Source organism: Piliocolobus tephrosceles, chromosome 1 (assembly GCF_002776525.5).
Source record: "Piliocolobus tephrosceles isolate RC106 chromosome 1, ASM277652v3, whole genome shotgun sequence".
Taxonomy (NCBI): Eukaryota; Metazoa; Chordata; class Mammalia; order Primates; family Cercopithecidae; genus Piliocolobus; species Piliocolobus tephrosceles.
Genome location: NC_045434.1, coordinates 83,938,834 through 83,962,066, shown reverse-complemented (window position 1 = coordinate 83,962,066; position 23,233 = coordinate 83,938,834). Strand labels below are relative to the sequence as shown.

Sequence of the window (23,233 nt, the reverse complement as noted above, 5' to 3'; positions counted from 1 at the left end):
ATCTGCCTCAGCCTCCCGAGTAGCTGGGACTACAGGCGCCCGCCACCTCGCCCGGCTAGATTTTTGTATTTTTTTTTTTTAGTAGAGACGGGGTTTCACCGTGTTAGCCAGGATGGTATCGATCTCCTGACCTCGTGATCCGCCCGTCTCGGCCTCCCAAAGTGCTGGGATTACAGGCTTGAGCCACCGCGCCCGGCCGAGTTTGGCCTTTTTTATGTCCCTGGTTACCAGCTGCTTGTCCAGTAAAGACACAAGAGGAAAGACCCTCTCGGGAATGCGGAGGGGCATCTGGTGTTTAGAGTGCCTCCTGCTGGCTTCAAGACTAGGCCAACTCATAAAATATTTCCAGGACAGCCAGCCAAGAGAGAGACAAGAAGGAACAGGCCAACTATGTTCAGTCTCTACAGCAAGAAGCACAGGATCTTCCACAGCCAGACTCGCCATTTCACGATGCAAAGTCAAACTGAAACAGCAGTGCTCATCATGCTTCCTTCCCTCCTTCCCAGTTCACCTGAGGGATGAGACCCACTCCTGTCAGCAATTGGGGCTCACTGGGAACTTCCCAGACCCTCCTGGAAGTCATGCAGAGGTTGGACATCGCTCATCCCCAAGAGATTTAGGGCCCAGCCCCCAGAGTCACCACTTAAAACTCTCTGGAAGGGGCTGTACCCTGAGTACAGTACATGGTCTCAGCCAGAGGGTCCCCAGGCCCCTTTTGCTGTTCAATCAAAACAGCCCTGCCTTGATTTTTTTTTTAAAGGTTGTAGTGTTTGAGTGTAACCTTTCTTTGAAAAGAAAAATTCCTGAAGTTTAAAAGTGGAAAAAAAAAAAGTGGAAATCACTGGGGTAGAATTCAGTTCATTTCTGTGTTCTGTAAATGATGACTAAGAAGGAGGAGAGACAGTGAAAAGACCAGAAGCACAGTGCGGGCCTGCACACACCTTCTGTCTTGCATGTTACTCTCCATGCATTGAGTGTTGAGTTGTTCCCACAAAGTCCTATAAGGTACAATTTACTTTTTAACTTAAAGGTAAAGAAAATGGAAACTCAGAAAGGTAAAATAACTTGCTTAAGGTCACACCATTAATAAGCAAAGTGGTGGAAGTCTCTGGCAGTTTGGCTTTCTGTGCAGAATAACAAAATGTTAAAGTAACTTTTTTGTTATTTGTTGAACTGAGCACTAAACTAGGCATGGAATTGGAAGAAAACTCAAAAAATATTTTATAGCATTCAATTACGTTATAATCTAAGGAGACAGGCGTTCCACATCAAAAAAGTAAAGAGTATATTTGCAAAGAAATATGTCAATAAATGAAGACCATTGCATGTGGAGAAACCCAATGATGGGGATGGAGTGTTAGGGGAAATGCATCTTCTGGGGAGTGAGGTTGTCAGTGATTCTTAGCCTGAGGGGCCTTCTGGAATCATCAGGAGAGATGATGATGATGATGATACTTTAAGTTCTGGGATACATGTGTAGAACATGCAGGTTTGTTACATAGGTATACATGTGCCATGGTAGTTTGCTGCACCCATCAACCCATCATCTACATTAGGTATTTCTCCTAATGCTATCCCTTCCCTAACCCCCCACTCCTGATAGGCCCCGATGTGTGATGTTCCCCTCCCTGTGTCCGTGTATTCTCGTTGTTCAACTCCCACTTACGAGTGAGAACCTGTGGTGTTTAGTTTTCTGTTCCTGTGTTAGTTTGCTGAGAATGATTGTTTCTAGCTTCATCCATGTCCCTGCAAAGGCCATGAACTCACCCTTTTTTATGGTTGCATAGTATTCCATGGTGTATATGTGCCACATTTTCTTTATCCAGTCTGTCATCGATGAGCATTTGGGTTGGTTCCAAGTCTTTGCTATGGTGAATAGTGCTGCAGTAAATATACGTGTGCTTGTGTCTTTATAGTAGAATGATTTATAATCCTTTGGGTACATATCCAGTAATGGGTTTGCTGGGTCATGTGGTATTTCTGGTTCTAGATCCTTGAGGAATCGCCACACTGTCTTCCACAATGGTTGAACTAACTTACACTCCCACAACAGTGTAAAAGCATTTCTAAGCCGGGTGTGGTGGCTCAGGCCTGTAATCCCAGCAGTTTAGGAGGTCAAGGTGGGTGGATCACGAGGTCAGGAGATCGAGACCATCCTGGCTAAGACGGTGAAACCCTGTCTCTACTAAAAATACAAAAAATTAGCTGGGCTTGGTGGTGTGCACCTGGAGTCCCAGCTACTCGGGAGGCTGAGGCAGGAGAATGGCATGAACCTGGGAGGCAGAGCTTGCAGTGAGCTGAGATCGCACCACTGCACTGCAGCCTGGGTGACAGAGACTCTGTCTCAAAAAAAAAAAAAGCTTCTATTTCTCCACATCCTCTCCAGCATCTGTTGTTTCCTGATTTTTTAATGATCACCATTCTAACTGGCATTAGATGGTATCTCATTGTGGTTTTGATTTGCATTTCTTTAATGACCAGTGATGATGAGCTTTTTTTTCGTATGTTTCTTGGCCGCATAAATGTCTTCTTTTGAGAAGTGTCAGTTCATATCTTTTGATGGGGTAATTTTTTTTTTCTTGTAAATTTGTTTAAGTTCTTTGTAGATTCTGGATATTACCCTTTGTCGGTTGGATAGATGGCAAAACTTTTGTCCCATTCTGCAAGTTGCCTGTTCACTCTGATGATAGTTTATTTTACTGTGCAGAAGCTCTTTAGTTTAATTAGATCCCATTTGCGAATTTTGGCTTTTGTTGCCGTTGCTTTTGGTGTTTTAGTCATGAAGTCTTTGCCCGTGCCTATGTCCTGAATGGTATTGCCTAGGTTTTCTTCTAGGGTTTTTATGGTCTTAGGTCTTACGCTTAAATCTTTAATCCATCTTGAGTTAATTTTGGTATAAGGTGTAAGGAGGGGGTCCAGTTTCAGTTTTCTGCATATGGCTAGCCAGTTTTCCCAATACCATTTATTAAATAGGGAATCCTTTCCCCATTGCTTGTTTTTGTCAGGTTTGTCAAAGATCAGATGGTTGTAGATGTGTGGCATTATGTCTGAGGCCTCTGTTTTGTTCCATTGGTCTATATATCTGTTTTGGTACCAGTACCTTGCTGTTTTGGTTACTGTAGCCTTGTAGTATCTTTTGAAGTCAGGTAGTGTGATGCCTCCAGCTTTGTTCTTTTTGCTTAGGATTGTCTTGGCTATACAGGCTATTTTTGGGTTCCACATGAGATTTAAAGTAGTTTTTTCTAATTCTGTGAAGAAAGTCATTGGCAGCTTGATGGGGATAGCATTGAATCTGTAAATTACTTTGTGCATTATGGCCATTTTCATGATATTCATTCTTCCTATCCATGAGCATGGTATGTTCTTCCATTTGTTTGTGTCCTCTTTTATTTCACTAAGCAGTGGTTTGTAGTTCTCCTCGAAGAAGTCCTTCACATCCCTCGTAAATTGTATTCCTAGGTATTTTATTATCTTTGTAGCAATTGTAATGGGAGTTCACTCATGATTTGGCTGTCTGTATTATTGGTGTGTAGGAATGCATGTGATTTCTGCACACTGATTCAAGCAGACCTAATAGACACCTACAGAACTCTCCACCTCGAATCAACAGAATATACATTCTTCTCAGCACCACATCACACTTATTCTAAAATTGACCACATAATTGTAAGTAAAACACTCCTCACCAAATGCAAAAGAACAGAAATTATAGCAGTGTCTCAGACCACAGTGCAATCAAATGAGAACTCAGGATTAAGAAACTCACTCAAAACCACACAACTACATGGAAACTGAACAACCTGCTCCTGAATGATTACTGGGTAAATAATGAAATGAAAGCAGAAATAAGTTCTTTAAAACCAATGAGAACAAAGGTACATGTACCAGGATCTCTGGGACAGAGCTAAAGCAGTGTGTAGAGGGAAATTTATAGCACTAAATGCCCACAGGAGAAAACGGGAAAGATCTAAAATCAACACCCTAACATCCCAATTTAAAGAACTAGAGAAGCAAGAGCAAACAAATTCAAAAGCTAGCAGAAGACAAGAAATAACTAAGATCAGAGCAGAACTGAAGGAGATAGAGACATGAAAAACCCTTCAAAAAAATCAATGATTCCAGGAGCTGTTTTTTTTGAAAAGATTAACCAAATAGGCCACTAGCCAAACTAATAAGAGAGAGGAATCAAACAGACACAATTTAAAAAATGATAAAGGGGAGATCACCCACTGATCCCACAGAAATACAAACTATCATCAGAGAATACTATAAACATCTCTACACAAATAAAATAGAAAATCTAGAACAAAATTGATAAAATTCCTGGACACATACACCCTCCCAAGACTAAACCAGGAAGAAGTCGAATCCTGAATAGACCAATAACAGGCTCTGAAATTGAGGCAGTAATTAATAGCCTACCAGCCAAAAAAAAAAGCCCAGGACCAGGCAGATTCACAGCCGAATTCTACAACAGGTACAAAGAGGGGCTGGTACCATTCCTTCTGAAACTATTCCAAACAATAGAAAAAGAGGGCATCCTCCCTAACTCATTTTACGAGGCTAGCATCATCCTGATAGCAAAACCTGGCGGAGACACAACAAAAAAAGAAAATTTCAGGTCAATATCCCTGATGAACATTGATGCGAAAATCCTCAATAAAATACTAGCAAACTGAATCCAGCAGCACATCAAAAAGCTTATCCACAACGATCAATTCGGCTTCATCCCTGAGATGCAAGGCTGGTTCCACATACGCAAGTCAATAAACGTAATCCATCATGTAAACAGAACCAGTGAAAAAAACCACACGATTATCTCAATAGATGCAGAAAAGGCCTTTGATAAAATTCAACACCCTTCATGCTAAAAACTCAATAAACTAGGTATCGATGGAACGTATCTCAAAATAATAAGAGCTATTTATGACAAACCCACAGCCAATATCATACTGAATGGGCAAAAGCTGAAAGCATTCCCTTTGAAAACTGGCACAAGACAAGGATGCCCTCTCTCATCACTCCTATTCAACATAGTGTTGGAAGTTCAGGCCAGGGCAATCAGAGAAGAGAAAGAAATAAAGGGTATTCAGATAGGAAGAAAGGAAGCCAAATTGTCTCTGTCTGCAGATGACATGATTGTGTATTTAGAAAACCCGTTCATCTCAGTCCAAAAATCTCCTTAAGCTGACCAGCAACTTCAGCAAAGTCTCAGGATACAAAATCAATGTGCAAAAATCACAGGAGAACCTTTAAAGTTAAATCAGAAACTCTGCTGTAATTGTTCTGGGATAGGGCTGGGGGTTGGTGTTTGTAAAGCTCCATCATACGCTAAGCAGTATTGCTTATCTGTGTTACCAGTGTTGCTGATCTGCAGTCAGTCACAGTGTTGAGGAAATGCCAACGAGCCTGTGACTGCAGCCTAGGTAGGGGCTTCACAAAGAAGCTGAGGCAGGGAGGTGGAAGGGGGATTACCAAGGACAGAGTTCGCCCAGGCAGGCTCTTGTTCAGTTTATTTATGAACACTTGTGTATTTTCGTGGTCATTAGATAAATGTGCTGCTTTAAACTATCATGTTTTGACATTTTCACTGAATTCTTAATGTAAAAAACACTTGAGACATCTTAAACCAGCAAAAAGTTGAAACAACCACAGCCTGTACCTTAGAGTTGTGCTAAAACATCAACACAGTCTTTTGGACCAATAATCCTAATACAGAAACTCAGCACGATTAAGTCATGTTTAAGCAAAAACCTTGTAATAGTAAGGAATGCTAAGAGCTTTAAATAGGTATTGACAATAGCCCCGAGATTCCCAGGGTGTTTTGCCTCTTCACTTTTCTTCCTGTGAATGCTGCTGGTCCACTGTTTCGTACCCCAACTTTGAGAACACAGTAGAGAGTGGCTTTGAAGAAAACCTCATTTTTATTTTATATCTCAGGCTCTTTGCCCTGTGAAGTAAAAGTACTTTTATGTTTTCTTTGTGGTTTTATGAAAATTGTCTAGAAGATAAGCGATATTTCTGCATTGGGTGGCATGGCCTCTCTCTGGGGATGGTTCAACCCAGCTTCCTCCTTTAGCACATCTGTTTTGAGCCTGCCGTGTGCCATGTCCTGTGCTAGGCCCTGGAGAGGCAAAGACACCTCATCTATTAGGAGAATGGCAGGCACATGATGATAACATGACTTCACAAATGCCACGAAAGATGCCTGGGAGCTGTCAGTGACTGGGAAAGACTTGCGAGGCAGTACCAGGCAGGTGGAGACTTGACAGATTCCAGGGAATTGTTAGCAAGTGGGGCATTTGGGCAGATGGCACAGCCTAGAGAGTGCTGCTCACTCACCGGGAGTCCCCGTGGCTGGGGTGGACAGGAACAGCGAGTGAGATTGCTGGATTCAGGGTTGAGCTCAGGGCAAAGGTACTACAGTTGGACTTAATGTGCTTCAGGGGAGGAGGGGTCTGGGGCCTACAAAGGATGGCCTGTCAGCTCAGCAGTCTGTGTGCTTTCTAGAGTATTGTCCCCTCTGCATATGTAAAATTTTGCCTGCATGATGTACTGTAGGGTCATCTGCACAGAATGGCAGCGCATTAAAGAGGGAATTCTCTGGAGGAAGCTACAGTGCCAAGCGGCAGCCCATGCCCTCCCCATCAGAGGGCTCTTTGTCCTCCGGAGGCATGGACCAAGGAAGTGATGCCCCGGCGAGGGACTTTGACGGAGAGGTGAGTGGGCAGGGTTCCGGAGACGTCATGTATCAAAAAGACTAGGGCGTCTTTCCAAGCAGTCCCACCACCTTGGGATTGGCCTCAACTGCAGCAGGGGTCGGGGCCAGGGGCCAGCATTCACTCTTGGCCAGTGGACAACTAGGCCAGTCACTTGGGTTGCAAACTGCAGTTTTCCCAGAGGCATTCAGACTTCTGGCTTCTGTGTGAAAATACCATCATCCGTAAAGGCCTGCAGAAAGGACGGAGCATGCATGTTCTGTGTCTCTTCCTCAGCTCATAGAAGGGGCTTTATACCAACAGCGAGGAAGCCCCATGGGGTTATTTGGTCAGGGTGGCTGGAGGGGGCGGTGGTAATCTCAGCCCCTACTGCCTCCCTTTCTCCCCCGGCTTCTCATTGTTTTACTTTGGGCCTTACAGGACTCTGACTCTCCGAGGCATTCCACAGCTTCCAACAGTTCCAACCTAAGCAGCCCCCCAAGCCCAGTTTCACCCCGAAAGACCAAGAGCCTCTCCCTGGAGAGCACTGACCGCAGGAGCTGGGACCCGTGAGCTGCCTCAGCACTGAGACCTCTCGCTCTCCGCTCCCTGCCACTCGCCTCTTCTCACTTCCATCTCTTCCCTCCACCTCAGCCTGAAAGCCACCAGGGGCTGGCAGCAGTAGCAGGACAAGGATTCAGGAGTTCTGACGACATGACTCTCAAATCCACGCCCCTAGCCTAACAGCAACAACAAAGACAGACTTTCCATAGCAGCTTAGATTAACGTTGATTTCATTCCATGCATTTAGAGTTGCTTTCAGTAACATTTTGCCCCTACTCCCAAAGGTAGTTTAAATAGATTACACAAATGTAAGTGATAAGAATAAGATTAGACAGATTTTGCTTTCACAGTAGAGTCTCATTATAGTCCTAAAATAGCTCATGGGATTCTCCGCATCCAGAAGGGAGAATCCGTCCCTGGAGTGGCTCACTAAGCTCTTAATCGGCAACCACAGTGAGTGTCAACCTGATTGTTGCCAGGAAATCCTTATGAATTAAAACAATACATATTTTACTACAATACAGAGTTTAAATGAATACATAAATGTAGAAGTACTGAAAGTATATATTTAAAAGGAGCCTCTTATATTCAACAAAAGATGGATGCATATATAAGAGAGATGATTTAATTTAAAGAAATACGTTGTTTCTTGTCTGTTTCCCAGCTAAGTAATGTAAAGGGTGGAAAGGCCTCAAGCTCACATTTTTAGAGGCAGAGCGAGAGAAATCAGAGTTCCCTTTATTGCCCTGTCCTCAAACTGGTCGTAGGCTCCAGTCACCCGGAGAGCTTTGGAAAACATTTGCAGAGCCTGGTTTTGCTGGTCTGGAGTGTGCCCTGGCACCAGAGCTTTAACATCTGAAGCCACGTCAGCAGCAGCAGCAGAAGGCTAACTCATATCCACCCAAGGTGTTTCTTTTTCTAGTGGTAGAATTTGAACACTTCTCACTTTTTATTGTATTTTTATCTTCTGCAGATAAATGTAGAAATATATGATTCTGTCACCTCTGATCCCTTCCATCTGAAAGGGTGCAAGGAGTGTTGTAGCTTCTGAAGGTCCAGAAAATAGTTTCTAAAAATGCTTTTATTCCTGGTCTCATCCTGTCCCTCCCTAAGTCACAGTGAGGTAGGTGTCTGTCCCAGGGCTGGAGACGGTTCCCAAGGAGGAGTCTGTTTTGTTGAGGGTGAGCATGAGCTTCTCTTCAGATAAGCCTGGGAAAGGAAGAAAAAAAGGCTTTCATTACCAAATAATGTAAAACCTCAAAAGCAAGGGCTTGAACAGCCTTAACCAAATATTATTCCCATAGCCAGTGGAAAATGGACATGACAACCCCAGTGCACAGGCCAGAGTGAGCCCAGCATGGCGCTCGGACTGGCTTCCTCTCTCAGGTGCTGGATTGTGGGGTTAGTGGCATTTTCAGCTGGATTCCTCCTGTTGTAGTTGCCATAAGGAAATGAGATGCAGAATCAGAATGATCTATTTCTACAGAGTCATTTCACCAGTTAAGTACATGAGTAGAGAAAGAGATAAAAATAAAAATATCTCATGGAAGGAAAGAGATTTTGCCTCTCTTTTACTTTTCGCCTAAGTTTCTCTGAGAGAGACAGGATTCTCTCTTTAAAATTCAGTGAAAATGAAGAAAGTTTTCCTGCAGTTGCTAACCTGAGTTGCAGTGTTTAAGGCCGTCATTTCACTGCTGCTGTCTGTGACTCCACCTCTGTGTCACTGGCAGTAGCCCATGCTGGCCTGTGGCATGTGCAGGGAGCTGAAGCTGTTTCCAGGTGATGCTGCTATGTGGAGAAGGTTCTGAGATGCAGTGAGGGAAGAAAGGATCCTGCTAGGGATTCCATTGCAAGCACCTATAATTGGGAATTTTCATATAACAGCTTTGACATTTAAACATTCTGAGTTTGGTGCCAGCTCAGATTTGATTGTATTTTGTTTTGGATGGGTGTAATTCACAGCACAGTTCTAATCTCCCAAATCTTTCTGCTTTTTAGAATGAAGTATAAAAATGCTTTTGTCACCTGAATACCAAGGGTCGGCCCTTTAATTGGATCATTGTCATATGATTAGGTAGATCCTTGTCTTCAGCACTCCACTTGAGAGAAGGGAGTCAGCCAGGCGGCCCCCTTGCCTGGTGCTTGTGACCAGCTCGCACCCCTTCTGTTCACCCTCCCCTCCCCTTCTCCCCGCCCTCCCCATCCTCCTCTTCCCTTTCCCCTTGCCTTCTCCTCTCTCCCTTCTCTTCTCAGGCAGGGAGGAGGCCATCCCAAGCTGAGATTAACAGGATAAATTGCTTATTGACATAAGCCATTAGTTTGTAGCTTTGACAAGTAATTGTGAATTTTTGTTGCCTATAGGTGCTTATTTTCCAAAGGATGCTTTTAGTATCAAAATATAACCCTACCTAAAGTCTAGGCTCTACTACAATGGGTCATACCCTTCCGCCTCCCAACAGGGCAGAGAGAGAACTACTGAGGCTTGTCTTGGTTGCCAGGCTGACTGGGCGGCTTGTCCATATTCACCCCATGGATTGCACCACGGCGCTCTTTGATTTTTCCACTGCAATGGCAAGTCATCTCATCAGTCATAATAGAGCAGTCCCAAATTTGTGTAGATTCTAAAACCTGGGCTTTAGGGGAGAAACACTGCCAGAGGTAATAGTTTTGGGGAGGGTTTTCCCAAAATAATGGTCATCCTACTGGGTTTATCCCACCCTTAAATATGAAGCCTGTTACCTCCAGAAGCTTCTGAGAAGAATGATGTGAAAAGACAAGGAGTGAGTTCAGGGGAAAAAAATGTAACTCCTCCATTCAGAGGAGTCGGTAGCAAAGTTCACAGGTAAAGTATTTTATTACTATCTGAAGACATCCTTTGTTTTCATTCAGGACATTTTAAAAATGTACATGGCAGCAGACACTTGTTTCTCAATAGAAAAAAATACATTCAGAGGCATTTCTGAGATAGTCTATCTGCGTTAGTATTTGGTGCTATCTATGTCCAACCAAGTTATCTACCCTTGAATTCTGACTAATCATGTTTTGTGCTTTGGGTGTTTAAAATTACATACATATATATTATTTATTTTTGCCAAAAACAAAAGTCTTACTCCTTGTCAAATTATTGCTGAAGTAGATCTTACATTTTTTGTTATTATATATGTATTTATGCACACCCCCAACACACTTAGTGATTTCTGTTTTTCCCAGGGAGCACAGCTTTCAGGCTATGAGATACAACTAAAACGAGCCCACCTATTTGGTTTTCCAGCCAATTATTGTGCCCACACTTCAGGGGAGAATCTGAAATTCCTGTCATGTTTACAGCACCAATCTATCATTCCCGGCTGGCTCTCAGCCTCTCCTTCCATAGGTTAGAATTACGTCATTTTGTTACTTAGTGGCCACATCTATTTCTGAGAAAGACTGGTTACATTTATGTGGCATCTCAGGTATCATTAAGGAAAAGCCAGAGCAGGGGTGAGCAGACGTCAAAACCACTGACGCAGCAGGGCCATTTGCCGCCTTTGACAGGGATCACAACCACTGCAGTCTCCCAGCAGGTGGGCCTTGCCAAGCCTAAGGCTCCCCATCCAATCTAGACAGAGGGGCGCTCAGAGCAGACTTTGCCGTAGCCCACGTCCAGTGAGCACAATAGGAATGAATTGGGCACTCACCTCCCCCCTCTCTCTGGCCCAGTCCTGAACTAGATGAGCTGCATTTCATTGAGCCCATTTTGAAACCTCTTTCCTTATGACTTTAATTGTTACTCAAGTCCAGAGTTATTCTGTGCACTCCTGCTAGATAAGGAGTGTGGGCTCCCCCAGCACTGGCAGCACGCTGGGCGCCTCCTTACACAGGACACCATGCAGTTCCGGGGGAAGCTGACTCAAATCAACCTTGAAGTCTCATGAAAACAAAATGACTTGCCTTTTTATTTGATAGTGTAATATCATTCATTTTATAAATTTTTTAGGGTTTTTCCTGTTGTAATATTGTACAGTTTTGCATGGCCTGGTGTGATCATTTTTTGGTTAGAATATAATGCTGACAAATGTGTATGGAGGGGGAAAGATACTGCTTTAGCCTATCCTTATTTTATTTTGTTTGGTTTTATGCCCACAATGTTTTAGGGAACTTTCTAAGAGATCCTCTGCTACCAAACAATGATGTGGATTCTTTTGCACAGAAATATTTAAGGTGGGATAGTAAAAAATGTCACAAAAGACTCCTCACCAATATTTTATGTTGATATCACTTAATATTAACCAGACTTTGCTGTATTGCAATAAAACAGAGAACTGTTAGCATTGAGTATTTTGTCTTTTTTCCCCCCACTTGAAAGTCTGAGGAATAGAGAAAGGTGCCACCTCTCCGCGTGTCACTTCTCTTCTTTCTGCTGGCTTCCCTCCTCATCCAGGCTGCTTCCTTACACCGTAAAAGGACATGGGGTTAGTTTGCCCCTGTGGTTTAATCTAGGACTTTCTTAATGTCTTCCTTAGCTCAGGTAAGAATGATGTTCAGTTCTCCTGAAGCTTTCAACTCCCCTCTTCTGGCCAGAACTTCCCTGTTGCTGTTGCTTCAGTCCACAAGACCAAGCTCTGGCTACATGAGGTTTCATGAGTGGCCCGGACAGTGTGAATGTGGGAGCAGTTTGATTTTGTGTCACTTAAACAAGACTGACTGTTACTGCTTTTCTGGAGTTAACAATGGTGCATCTAAGAACCTACAGGGAAGGTCCAGGGATGGCATTAAAGAAACTCCTGAACTGGTGGCAGCTAAATAGTTATTCAGAGAACGCTTCCGGTTCCAGTGGCCCTTGGAATTGACACTTGTGGCTGTTAACTGTTACGTTGGTTTGCTATAATGTCAGCTGTGCAGTGCTTTCGAACAGGGCTTGGCAACCCTTTTCTGTCCAGGACGAGTTAAGAAATCCTTGTGCCTTTGTGGGCTGTATATATAGTTCGCTGCAGCCCCCCCGGCTGTGGCATTTCGGTGCAAAACAGTCTTAGACAGCCTGCTACATACATGAACGAGAGTGGCTGTGCTCCAGTAAAACTTACAAAACTGCAAAAATGCAGCACGCTGGGCACCTCCCTACACAGGACACCATGCAGTTCCGGGGGAAGCTGACTCAAATCAACCTTGAAATCTCATGTAAACAAAATGACTTGCTTTTTTATTTGATAGTGTAGTATCATTCATTTTATAAATTTTTTAGGGTTTTTCCTGTTGTAATATTGTACAGTTTTGCATGGCCTGACGTGATCATTTTCTGGTTAGAATATAATGCTGTAAACTATACGTACAACATTATATTCCTGTATATAGGAATATAGGAAAACGCAGTGGGCCATATGTGGCCCTTGGACCCTCATTGTTTGCCAGCCCTTGGTTTGGTCCCATTAGTGTAGACTGTAAGACCAGACTGTCTTGTTCCAAATTCCGGTTCTACCACTTAACCTCTGGGCCTCTTTTTTTCCTCTGTAAATAAAAACACCCACTTGGAGTGTCAGGAGTTAATGTAGAAAAGCACTCAGAATCTAACTTCTAGCCTATGGCTCAGTGTTTTGTCCTTATGAGTAACCGCTAAAGCCTACATTGACAAATACTATTTTTGTTATGCAGTGTCCAGCCCTTCACTTAGATGTTAGGGATACGAAGACACAGACCCTGGGAAAATCAAGCCATGATTTGCCAGGTTCTCAAGCCCCATGTCTCAGTGTGAATGGGTGAGCACGGGGAGTCATGCATCACAAGACAGTAAAAATCAAAACAGGTACAAAATAAGAAGTATGTGTGGCCAGCTTCAGAGCCAGCTTTGCTTGGGGATTAGAGTAATTTGCAATCCAGTGATCCCCACTGTCTTCACAGGAAGGGCTCTAGTCCTCAGCTGGCTCTCAGACTTAGGACACACAAACCGTATTCCAATTTCCCTTAGAAAATTCCTCCTCTCGGCCGGGTGTGGTGGCTCACGCCTGTAATCCCAGCACTTTGGGAGGCCAAGGCGGGCGGATCACGAGGTCAGGAGATCGAGACCATCCTGGCTAACACGGTGAAACCCCATCTCTGCTGAAAATACAAAAGATTAACCAGGCGTGGTGGTGGGCGCCTGTAGTCCCAACTACTCGGGAGACTGAGGCAGGAGAATGGCGTGAACCAGGGAGGCGGAGCCTGCAGTGAGCTGAGATCGCACCACTGCACTCCAGCCTGGGCAACAAAGCAAGACTCCGCCTCAAAAAAAAAAAAGACAATTCCTCCTCCCCCAGCAGTTAAGGTCGTGGTTCCTGGGGAAGCAAATGCTGGCTCTCTGTTCTCCTTTCCCCCCCCCCCCAACCCCCCACATGCTGCTGCTTGAATTAAGAGGAAGATGCCGTGAGAGCCCTGGCTGGGGCTGGCCTGGGTTCTGCCCCTGCTGTTTTACTCTGCAGGGCGTTGGCTTCAGATCTGAGTGCCGCAGAGTTCGCTAAATAACAGCAAATACCCTTGAGAGAGCCACAAGAGTTCCAGCCAGGGATCTGCCAGTGGTGCTGGGCACCACTGCTAGCCGGGCAGCCTCACGGACACCACTCAGACCTCTCCATCCTGTCCTGAAGTCCACTGGGTCTGTTACTCAGCAATCCCAAATTTCATAAACTGTTTTCTTTAAGAACCCTGAAAGCCTATACCTCTCAAAGCCTCTTTTGGGCCTCTGTGGTCTGCAGCTGTACTTTCAATGGCTCACAGGTCTGTAGGAAGGGCCCCAGCTCAGTGTCCAGTGTGTCCCGTTATCTAGGAATCAAGCTGGCCCCAGGAAGAGCCACTTTGCAGGAAGTGGTCCTCAACCGCAGCTGATGTCTAGAGAGGAGACGTCTCACTGTGATGCAGACCAGCGTCAGCCCTGCTGGCAGGTGTCACTGTCCTCCCAGTTGCCACCACCACCGGGTACAGCTGCTTCAGCAGTGTGGTACAGCCTGCTGGGGGCTGGGGCAGTGACACTGCAGCTTCTCCTCCTGTTCTCTACCACTCCCACCACCCTTCTTACAGGGAACGGGGCTGAGCCTTCCAGGTTCGGGGCCAAGAGCCGCACTCTGAACCAGGCCCAAACCTTGCAAATGGGCTGTGACACTGAGCCTGCTCTGACCATCAGGTCAGGAAAAAACCACGAGCTAGAAGATACGGGTCGTCATTCTCCAAAATACAGAACACACACGCCAAATACAGAAGTACACGTGCTAAAGCACTTCCCACGAGCATTTTTATTAAATTGAAACAAGTTGATTCGGTAATTACAAGACTTGTACAAAAATTCACAGAACCTGTGAGGAGCCTTTGGCTGGAATTGGTGACACCTGTGCCTCTCCAGACCGAGGAAGAAAGTCCCCACCCCACTTCCCAGCAGCAGCCAGCCTGTGTCTGGCATTCCCTGTTCTGCTGCTCCCACCCTCACCGTGGGGCAGCAGTTCTTCAGAAACATTCAGCTGTCAAAGATGAGAGCCAGCCCTACAGGCCTGGGCCTCACAGGCTTAAGGAGCACTTGTTGGCACTGTTAGATCAGCACCTCTCCCAGCTCCAGTCCATCAGCTGGAGAGGAAAAGGGCAGAAAACACAAATCTCACTCTAGAAACACATACACACACACACCTACTACACAGATAATGAAATCCCACAATTGTATCTGTGTTCATGTTTCTGGGCTTTGTACTGGAACAGAGGTTGGAAGGGAGTAAGGACTCTCCCTTCTGCTTAACATTCACGTCAGGAAAAAGAAAACAAAGTTGCCCTTTCATCTTCATCTACTTATTTGAGAGGACACTCGGAGGCAGACTGACCGAGCAGTGGTCTCCATCTTCATTCTTGCACTTCTCACCCTACAACCTTTTAGCAACAGAAACCGTGGGAAACACTGGCTATGGGGCTCCAGGCAGCCACCCCCTCTTACTGGGCAAAGGAGTTAAAAAGAGCATCACCGCCACCTCCCTACTGGTTTTTGGCCTGTCTGAAGGAGAGAGTTCCCTTGGAGCCGGCCTGGGCGTGGCCCGCAGCCCTACTGCTGGGCCTGCCTCCTGCGGTAGTTGCTGTAGGCCTCCTCGAACATGGCCTTGCAGGGGAAGCGGGCCTTCAGCTTGGAGCAGATGAGGAAGGAGCCCCCCATCTTCCTGTGCAGAGAGTAGGTCTCCTCGGGTGGGGGGACGAGACGGTGCCTCAGCATGACGGGAATCAGGTTGTGGATCTTCTCGGTGGTGCTCTGGGTGCCAAAATCAAAGGGCTCATCGGAGGCGAAGGCCTCCCCCAGGATGAGGATGGCATCCAAGTGGGCGTCTTCCATGACCTGGGGCAGGAGAGGAAGGGTAAATGGCGGCGAGACCAGAGCCCTCCACCAGCCTGGGTTCCTCCCACAGTGCCCGGAGCGCTGAGTTGTCACTCAAAACTCTGCTGTAAACTGGATTACATCATGGTAATGGGCATAAACTCAAACCCACAGGGGCCGGGAACACGAGGGTAACATGAACTGGGCTGATGCAATACAAAAGGGAGTGGTGGGGCCTGTGGCAGAATGCAGAGGATGCGTCCCTCCACGTGGAACTCATTCCAGGTTTTAACAAAACACGGTTCTGGCCAAAAAGAACAGAGTCCGTGGGCCTGAGCTGGCAGGGCCTCCCACCATGCGTGTCTGAGCCTGCCAGAGTCCACCCAAGACACATCCAGCGGCCGTGTGTCTGCCCACAGGAACTAGCAGCCTAAGGAACCTGCCACCAGCAGAGCAGGGGAGAAGAGCTGCCGCCAGGGACAGCCTGAGGTGGTCAGAGGGATGGGGGGCCAGGAGTCGAGTCAGTGCGAGTGGCCAGACGCAAGAGGTGGCAGAGAGCTGCCGCCCGCTGAGGGCTTACAGCTGAGATAAGGGAGGCTCAGCAATCCTGACATGCCTCAGAAGGCACTCCTTCCTACCAGACGTTAAACCCAAGGCTTGACCTGGATTTCTTTAACTCCCTCCCCACTGTCAAGCAGCAAGCGGAAAATGCCGCTTTGTGGGTGGCTTCAGGCGGCACCAGCACAGACATTCGCCTTTATTTAAAAGGCTTCTGAGGTTTCTTCCGACTCTCCCCAGGGAGGCTTGATGAGGGGAGGGCTGGGGCTTCCCTTCCCACTTGCTCTGCACGTTGGCTCAGTCGAGCCCTGACCCCAGGCCGTGAGTGGCGAGAGCGAGAGGCAGAAACAAGAGCTTCGTGACAAGTCCCCTGAGTCCCCAACTCACTGGACCACTCGGAAAATCTCACGCACAGCACGGCGGCATGGGCCGGGGCAGGCCCCAGCTTTCAGACCATGCCCAAGGAGGCCCAGGCTCTGGGGGCCCCTTGAGGGCAGCTGCCCCCTGTGCTTTCATCCATTCCCGCGCAGGGAGCCGGGCCCTGGGTCCGCAGGTCCCGGGGATCCCCCGCGACCCTGCTCACCTTAACCTCGTAGCCGGTGAGGAACTTCATCTCTATGGATTTCGCCCGCACAGTCTCCCTGTCCCTGTCGGCAGCAGCCCTGATGATCTGGGGAGAGGCACAGGAGGGGACCCATGGGCAGCATGGAAAGAAAAGCTCCCGACATCCCAGGGAGCCAAGTGCCACACCCGGGCCCACCCTCCCCTCATCCTCTCCCTGCACAAGGCCCCCGGCCAGTGCGGTGACACGCCTGGCAGCTGTCGGCCTAACTGCCTGCTGTCACCAGACCTGAGGGGCAGGCAGCGCAGTTGGGGACACAAGGGCAGGAACCCAGTCATTCTCCCCGCCCCGAGCGCCCCAGCATCCTGTCCCAGCCTCAGAAAAACATGGACGAAGGCCAGGGCCCCTCTCCTGTTACCTGAATGTAGAGGTCAGTGAAGGATCTGTCATATTCCCGCGTTGCCCCAAAATCCAAAAGAGCCACCTGGGGACAGAGACACCAGGAGAAGTTTGGCCCTGCTGCTCCATGGTGCAGGCGTGGGGCCAGGAAGGGGGTGCAACAAAGGGTGGTGAGGATCCCCACTCCCGGAGCCCTGAGCTCTCTGCTGACTTTCCCAGGACAAGGGGCAGGCCAGGGCCTCACGTGCCCCGTTCAGAGAAGGTCTCAGGCCTGGCTGTGGGTGCCCCCACCCTGGGGCTCACCTTGTGCTGCTGCGGGTCATAGAAGAAGTTGGACCAGTTGGGGTCTGTTTGCATGAAGTGGAACTCGAACAGCTCCCTCAGGCATAGAACCAGGATGTTGTAGCAGATCTACGGACAGCGCGGAGGGCCTGCATCAGGCGGCACCACGCTGCCTGCTGCCCTGGGTGACTGGGGCCAGAGAAGCCCCTGCCTTCTGTTTTACCCACCATACCCTGCGGGACTGTTTGATTCTCAGTGTCACTTGGGCCAGGGAAGGCAGCAGCTCCCCTGTGTCCCCCTAAATCCCACTGGTGCTACTTCAACGCCACTCACCCCCAGGGAGCACCTCAGGGCTCCAAGTCCCCGGCTAACACCATTAGGTCACCAAACAGCCACACAGCAGGGCCACCCCGGCCCCACCTGTCCGCTGGCACAGACGCACCTCGTTCCGAATCTCCTGGCTGAGCCCTTCGGCCTGGTCCAGGGGGAAGCCAGACACAAGCTCTGTGGTCAGCACGTGCGGGCTGCAGAGCTCATCCACGATCTCAGGCACATAGAAGAACGGGTGGCCCTTCAGCAGGTCCCTGGGTAGGGGCAGGAGGTCACGCCCTAGCCACAGGCCCTCCACATCGCCCCTCACGCACACCCCACCAGGCAGAGGGCCCTCCTTCACCCCGGGCAGGATGTGGCCCCGGCCCAGGCTGCAACCCCAGCCCTCTGCCCCTCGGAGCCGGAGAGGCCTTCACCAGCTGCTGAACGTGGTCCCTTCTGCCTCCCTGGTGGAAACACGCAAGGGGCCCGGCCAGGGGCCACACCTGAACTTGCGGGCACAGGCGGCCTCCCGCTGGTAGTCACACTCCAGGGCCAGCTCCCGCCTCAGCACGTCGATCAGGTGCTCGGGGAACAGGCCTGGGCCGGAGAGGAGGGCATGAGCGAGGAAGGGGGCTCTGCAGGGAGGCCTCCCTCTGGTCCCCAGAACCTGACGCAGATGCCTGCCACCCCCCCCTGCCCTTGACCCAACCACCTAGCCTCAGACCTTCTGGAAGCATGTTGCTCATGTTCAGCACGGCCATGAGGTTGTTGACATCACTGTTGATGCTCTGGGCCACACCAGGGTACTGCGGAGTATCGGCAGAGCAGGGGAGTTAGCCCAGGGAGATGGGCGGGCCCTGCCTGGGGCACTCCCCTAACCCCCACTGGCTTCCCAGCTGTGTCCTGGCCCCAGCCCACGCCCTGGAGAATCAGAGCTAAGACCCAGCCATGCTGCTGTAACCCCTGAACCCCATCACAGCCTTGTCATCCACCTTCTACTCCTGCCTCACCTCACCCCCGGGAACATCTCAGGGCCACCCTCCCACCAGCTCTGGCCCCAAAAGGTAATCAATTGTCCCCTGTCCCTGCACAGCCCAAACCAAGCTTGCTGGGAGCCCCTCCGTGCCCCCAAAGCCACTCATTTAGCAAATACTTCCCAAGCTTCTGGTGCCAACCAGGCACTGGGGCCAGGGGACACCACATATGGCCCTACCGGGAGAGAGAGTGCCCTGTGGGACGTGGGGTGCAGAGGCACTCATGAGCCAGGCCCCAGCTCTGCCCCCTGCAGCCCCCATGGGGACAGGCACTGCGCACCAGGCTGCCTACCTGGATCTTCATGGCCACCTCGCGGCCGCCCTTCATGCGGGCCAAGTGCACCTGTCCGATGGACGCAGCAGCGAAGGGCCGCTCCTCGAAGTACTCCAGCTTGTCCCGCCAGTTGGGGCCCAGGTCGTTGTTGAGAGTTTTCTGGAGGGCAGGACCAGGGAGGGGCCCTGAGCACAATCCTGCCTGGGCCACCTGGAGAAGCCCCAAGTCTGTCTCCTCCACCCAGTGGGGGCCGAGGATCCAGAGGGCAGGCAGAGTCCCCGGCTCCTCACCATCATCTGCTTCAGTGGCATGAAGTCCGCGCTCTGCCGCACCCGCTCGAAGATCTTAGCCAGGTGGGGGTTGATGAAGGCATCATCTGGAAGGCAGGAGAGTGACACAGGGACAACCTGGGGATGCAAGTGCTCGCCCAGGAGCTGGGCGGGCACACTTCTGGGACGCCCTGGCCACCACACACTCCCCACCAGGAGCACAGGTGAGGCCAGAAAGACAGGAGCCCTTGCAACAAACGCCCTCGGCCACTCAGTGTCCCCAGAGCCCCAGCCTCAGCCCAGCGACCTGAGAAGGTGGGCTTTTTACATGCAACATGCAAAGTTTTTCATAATTACAAAAGAAATTTGGAAAATAAAATACAGTAAAGTGTTGAAATGACCTGTGTTCTGACCGCCTCTAGAGAGTAACTTTTCCTCTCTGCTCTTTTTCCCGTGTTTCTTTGGACCCAGAGCCACTCACCTGGAGACCAGGCCTATTATCCTCTAAGATCTCTCCTCAGCCTGCCCACATCTTGCCCACTGAGCTTTGGTGGGCTACTGCTCCCGGCCCTGGAAGTTGACCCCCACAGCAGCCCACGCAGTCCCAGCGCAGCAGCCCCCGAGCCCACTCACCCTGGATGCTCAGCATCTGGCCCAGCTTGAGCGCCGCACCACGCACCTTGCAGAGCGTGCGCACGATACGCTCTGCATTGGCCTCAGACAGGAAAGGACTGGAATCCAGTACAGCCTTCTTCCCTGTGGGCAGGCAAGAGGGGTCACCATGGCACTCGGGGGGCTCTGGGAGTAGGATGGCAAATCCAGCCTGCCACAGACGGCGGCTCAATGTCTTTCCACCCAGGCATCCATAAAACCAGCAACACAACTAACTACTGTTCCATGTCCACCTCCCCAAGCCTGTGTGAGCTGCATCCCCAGGCCCTACACCAGCGCCTCCCAATACACACACACAGGCATGCACACGTACATATGTGCGCACACACGCACACACAGGGCCTCTCCCTTCCATATGGGTACCTGGTGGGCTGTGGCAGGGCCACGGTGCTGCCTGTGGCTGGAAGGGGCATGGGAGGGGAGACCCCAGGTGAGGAGGTGCCAAGCCTTTGCCCTGTGCACCCCCACCCAGGGCACTGCACAAAGGTCCGCTGCACCTGTGGGGTCGGCGTGCATTTGCACATGGGGCCAAGTGGCTGCAGCCAGAGGCCTGTCCTCAAGGGAAGGGCGCTCAGCCCAAGGGCAGCACAGCCCAGGGGTGCCCATCTCTCCCCTTCACCCACAGAGGTCCCCTGCAGCTCAGTGCAGCCAGCTGGACAGTCATGAGCATGCAGTGACCCCAAATGTGCAGGTGGCCTTTTTCCAGTCCACCAGTGGGAGGGCTGAGGGCTGTGACTCAGGAGCGGCAGAAGACCGGCTAAGTCAGCTGCCAGCAGCCGTTTGGCCCAGGGCGGCTGAGCCCCCTCTAGCTTCCATGCCCTCCTGGGCCATCAGCTCAGTGCTGCCTAAACAGGGGGGTGCCCCTGTCCAGAGGCACAGAGAGGCCTGAGCAGAGATCTGGTGCTCCGCGTCCTTCCACCTTCCCTAAGCTCTTCGGCACCCCTCTTCGCCAGGTCTCCAGCCCTCGTGACATTCGCATCTTCTCCTGCCTTCTGTCCTGTGAATCTAGTTAGATCTCAAGCCCCAAGAGGTCGCAGTGCAGCTTCCTCCCCTCTGGCCCCCACAGCACCCAGCACTTGCCTCAGTTCCAATCACTTCAGGCCTGGCATGGCACTCGGGTGGCACATGGAGCCAGGTACCCAGCAGGGGAAGAGAGAGGTGACCGTGCCACTGCCCTCTGCCCCGGAGCCGGGTGCAGCCTGGCCCCTGAGAAACCAGGGTGGGGCAGGCTGCCCTGAGAACGGAGGCCCTGCAGCCCGGAAGAGGAGCCTCAGAGAAGACCCGCATCTGCCCACATGTGCAGGTAGCCACATGGAAAGGGGCCAGGTTCACTCCAGGCTCCCAGACAGCAGGAAGGGCCCTGGGAAGGTGGGAGACCTAACGACTCTGGGGGAAGAGGCTGAGCTGCCCCGGGAGGCTGAGCTATGACCCATGGGCAGAGCCAGTCCAAGAGGGCTGGGCCCAGAAGGGTCCCTGGGCCAACCCCCTTGCCTTAGGCAGCAGCAGATGCCAGTGCCAAAGGCAAGGTAGTCAATGTCCCCTCTGCCCCCAGCCCTGTGGTACTTGCGGGCTGGGGACTTGGGCCTGGATCCCTGGGGAGGGGTGGGCAGAGAGGAAAACCTTTAGGAGAGGCCACTGCCCCAGGCCAGAGGAGGGACAGTCCATCTCCTCACGACACACAGAGCAGGCCTCAGCTGGCAGCAGCGCTCCTGACAGATGCAGACAGGGCCTGGCCCAGGCGGGGCTTTCCCAGGTAGCCCGTCGGCAAAACTGGTCAACGCCACAGGCCAGAGGCATGTCCCCTGCCCAGGCAGGGCTGGCTGTGAGAATGACTTAGCAAATGGGGATGGGTCCAGGGCTACGGCGGCGTGCCCCCAGCTCAGGAAAGGTCCTTCCAGGGCAGAGCTCAGCCAGGGTGGCAGGCGTCTTCCAGGCTAGAGGGTGCCAGGGCCTGGTCAGGAAGCTGGAGCACAGTTTGGGGCTGCTCAGGGCCACTGTACTCCAGCCTAAGACTCGGGTCCCACTCTCAGGGCTACTGATGCCTGGGCCCCTTAACCCCCAGCCTGGGGTCACCACTGTCCCTGACAAAGAACACCAACTGTAACTGTGGAGCCAGCCTGGCCTCTTCCCTGCTTGGATGAGGTAGTCTGGAGAACAGCCAGCTTTGGAGAGGACCGTAGGGCACAGTGGGGGAAGGCTGGCTTCTCCTTCCAGAGAAATCCAGGCTTCATTTCCCTGAGGGTTTCAGCACTAACACTAAAAATACCCTTGCTAAGCCCTCCGTCCTCAGCTCCTTCCAAGGACATGCATGCCGCCCGTGCCCCAGGACTCAGTCAGGGCCTGTGGGAGGGACTAGTGCCCTCGTCCCAGAAGGCAGCGCTGGTGGGTGAAGGGGGGATGTCCAGGGACTGGCAGGGCCCCCAACGGAGGCTAGCCCAGGCTGGCAGACAGGGCTGTGAGGACCGCAGTGTGGCCAGTCACTGGGTGTCTCTGGGGGTCCCCATAGGCGGGGGTGGAAGGGCGTGATACCAGAATGAGCTGACATTCCCTGAATGGGCCAGGGCCAGGGGACTTGGCCCAGAACTCCAAATGTGTTTAGGAAAATCCACCAAGCAGATGGCTCCCTTGGCGCTGCTCTCCACACCCCAGGCCCCACTAACAGGAAAGCCTCTGCTGGGCTTACCTCGTGGGCCTGAAGAGGCCTGAGGAGGCGCCCAGCCTGGTGCTCACAGGCAGAAGGCGGCAGAAGCTCAGTGTGCCCCACTCCTCATCACAGCAGCACGAACCCCCAAAGCCTCAGTGAGGTCCGTCCGCAGAACCTCTCCAGAGTCCAGCCACAGCGAGCCACAACCTCAGTGGGATGAGTGTCCTGACCTGACCACCTGCCTGACCCTGGCTGCGACCTTCACTTCAAGATGAGGTGCCTCTGCAGAGGCTACAGCCTCCCCAGGTTACTGGGCTGGTGAGGAGCAGCCTTCAGGATCTGCCTGCACACCTCCCCTGCCCCCAGCCACACCTGACCCGGCCAGACCAGCAGGCCACAGGGACTCCCAGAGAGTAGGGCAGCAGCAAAAGGTGGGTTTACAAGGAGGTGTGCGGGTGTGTGTAAGAAGGTGTGTGGAGGGTAAGGAGGTGTGCGGGTGAGAGGTGGGTGTGTAGTGTGTAAGGAGGTATGTGTGCAGAGGGTGTGTAAGGTGTGCAGGTGTGAGGTGGGTGTGTGGAGGGTGTGGGATTGGTGTGTGGAAGGTGTGAGGTGGATGTGCGGAGAGTAAGGAGGTGTGCGGGTGTGTGGAGGATAGGGAGGTGTGCGGGTGTGTGG

At 50.8% G+C, this 23,233-nt stretch overlaps 2 protein-coding genes across 4 annotated transcripts in view; one reads left to right on the top strand and one right to left on the bottom strand.

Annotated features, from left to right (window-relative positions):
• Window positions 1–8,820, top strand: part of CDC42BPA (CDC42 binding protein kinase alpha) — a 312,993-nt gene extending 304,173 nt beyond the window's left edge. For both annotated transcript variants that reach the window (XM_023203616.2, XM_023203615.2), the window contains 2 exons: window positions 6,562–6,719; window positions 7,140–8,820. In XM_023203616.2, coding sequence (XP_023059384.2) covers window positions 6,562–6,719; window positions 7,140–7,271 — 290 coding nt within the window. In that variant the 3' untranslated portion in view covers window positions 7,272–8,820. The remainder of the gene's footprint in view (window positions 1–6,561; window positions 6,720–7,139) is intronic.
• A 5,661-nt stretch (window positions 8,821–14,481) lies between these two features.
• COQ8A (coenzyme Q8A) overlaps window positions 14,482–23,233 on the bottom strand; it is a 41,809-nt gene continuing 33,057 nt past the window's right edge. For both annotated transcript variants that reach the window (XM_023203618.2, XM_023203617.2), the window contains exons 6-15: window positions 19,876–19,998; window positions 19,264–19,349; window positions 18,992–19,132; window positions 18,390–18,471; window positions 18,169–18,262; window positions 17,796–17,937; window positions 17,375–17,482; window positions 17,091–17,156; window positions 16,694–16,780; window positions 14,482–15,573 (exon numbers count right to left, since the gene is read on the bottom strand). In XM_023203618.2, the coding sequence (XP_023059386.1) occupies window positions 15,289–15,573; window positions 16,694–16,780; window positions 17,091–17,156; window positions 17,375–17,482; window positions 17,796–17,937; window positions 18,169–18,262; window positions 18,390–18,471; window positions 18,992–19,132; window positions 19,264–19,349; window positions 19,876–19,998 (1,214 nt within the window). In that variant the 3' untranslated portion in view covers window positions 14,482–15,288. The remainder of the gene's footprint in view (window positions 15,574–16,693; window positions 16,781–17,090; window positions 17,157–17,374; window positions 17,483–17,795; window positions 17,938–18,168; window positions 18,263–18,389; window positions 18,472–18,991; window positions 19,133–19,263; window positions 19,350–19,875; window positions 19,999–23,233) is intronic.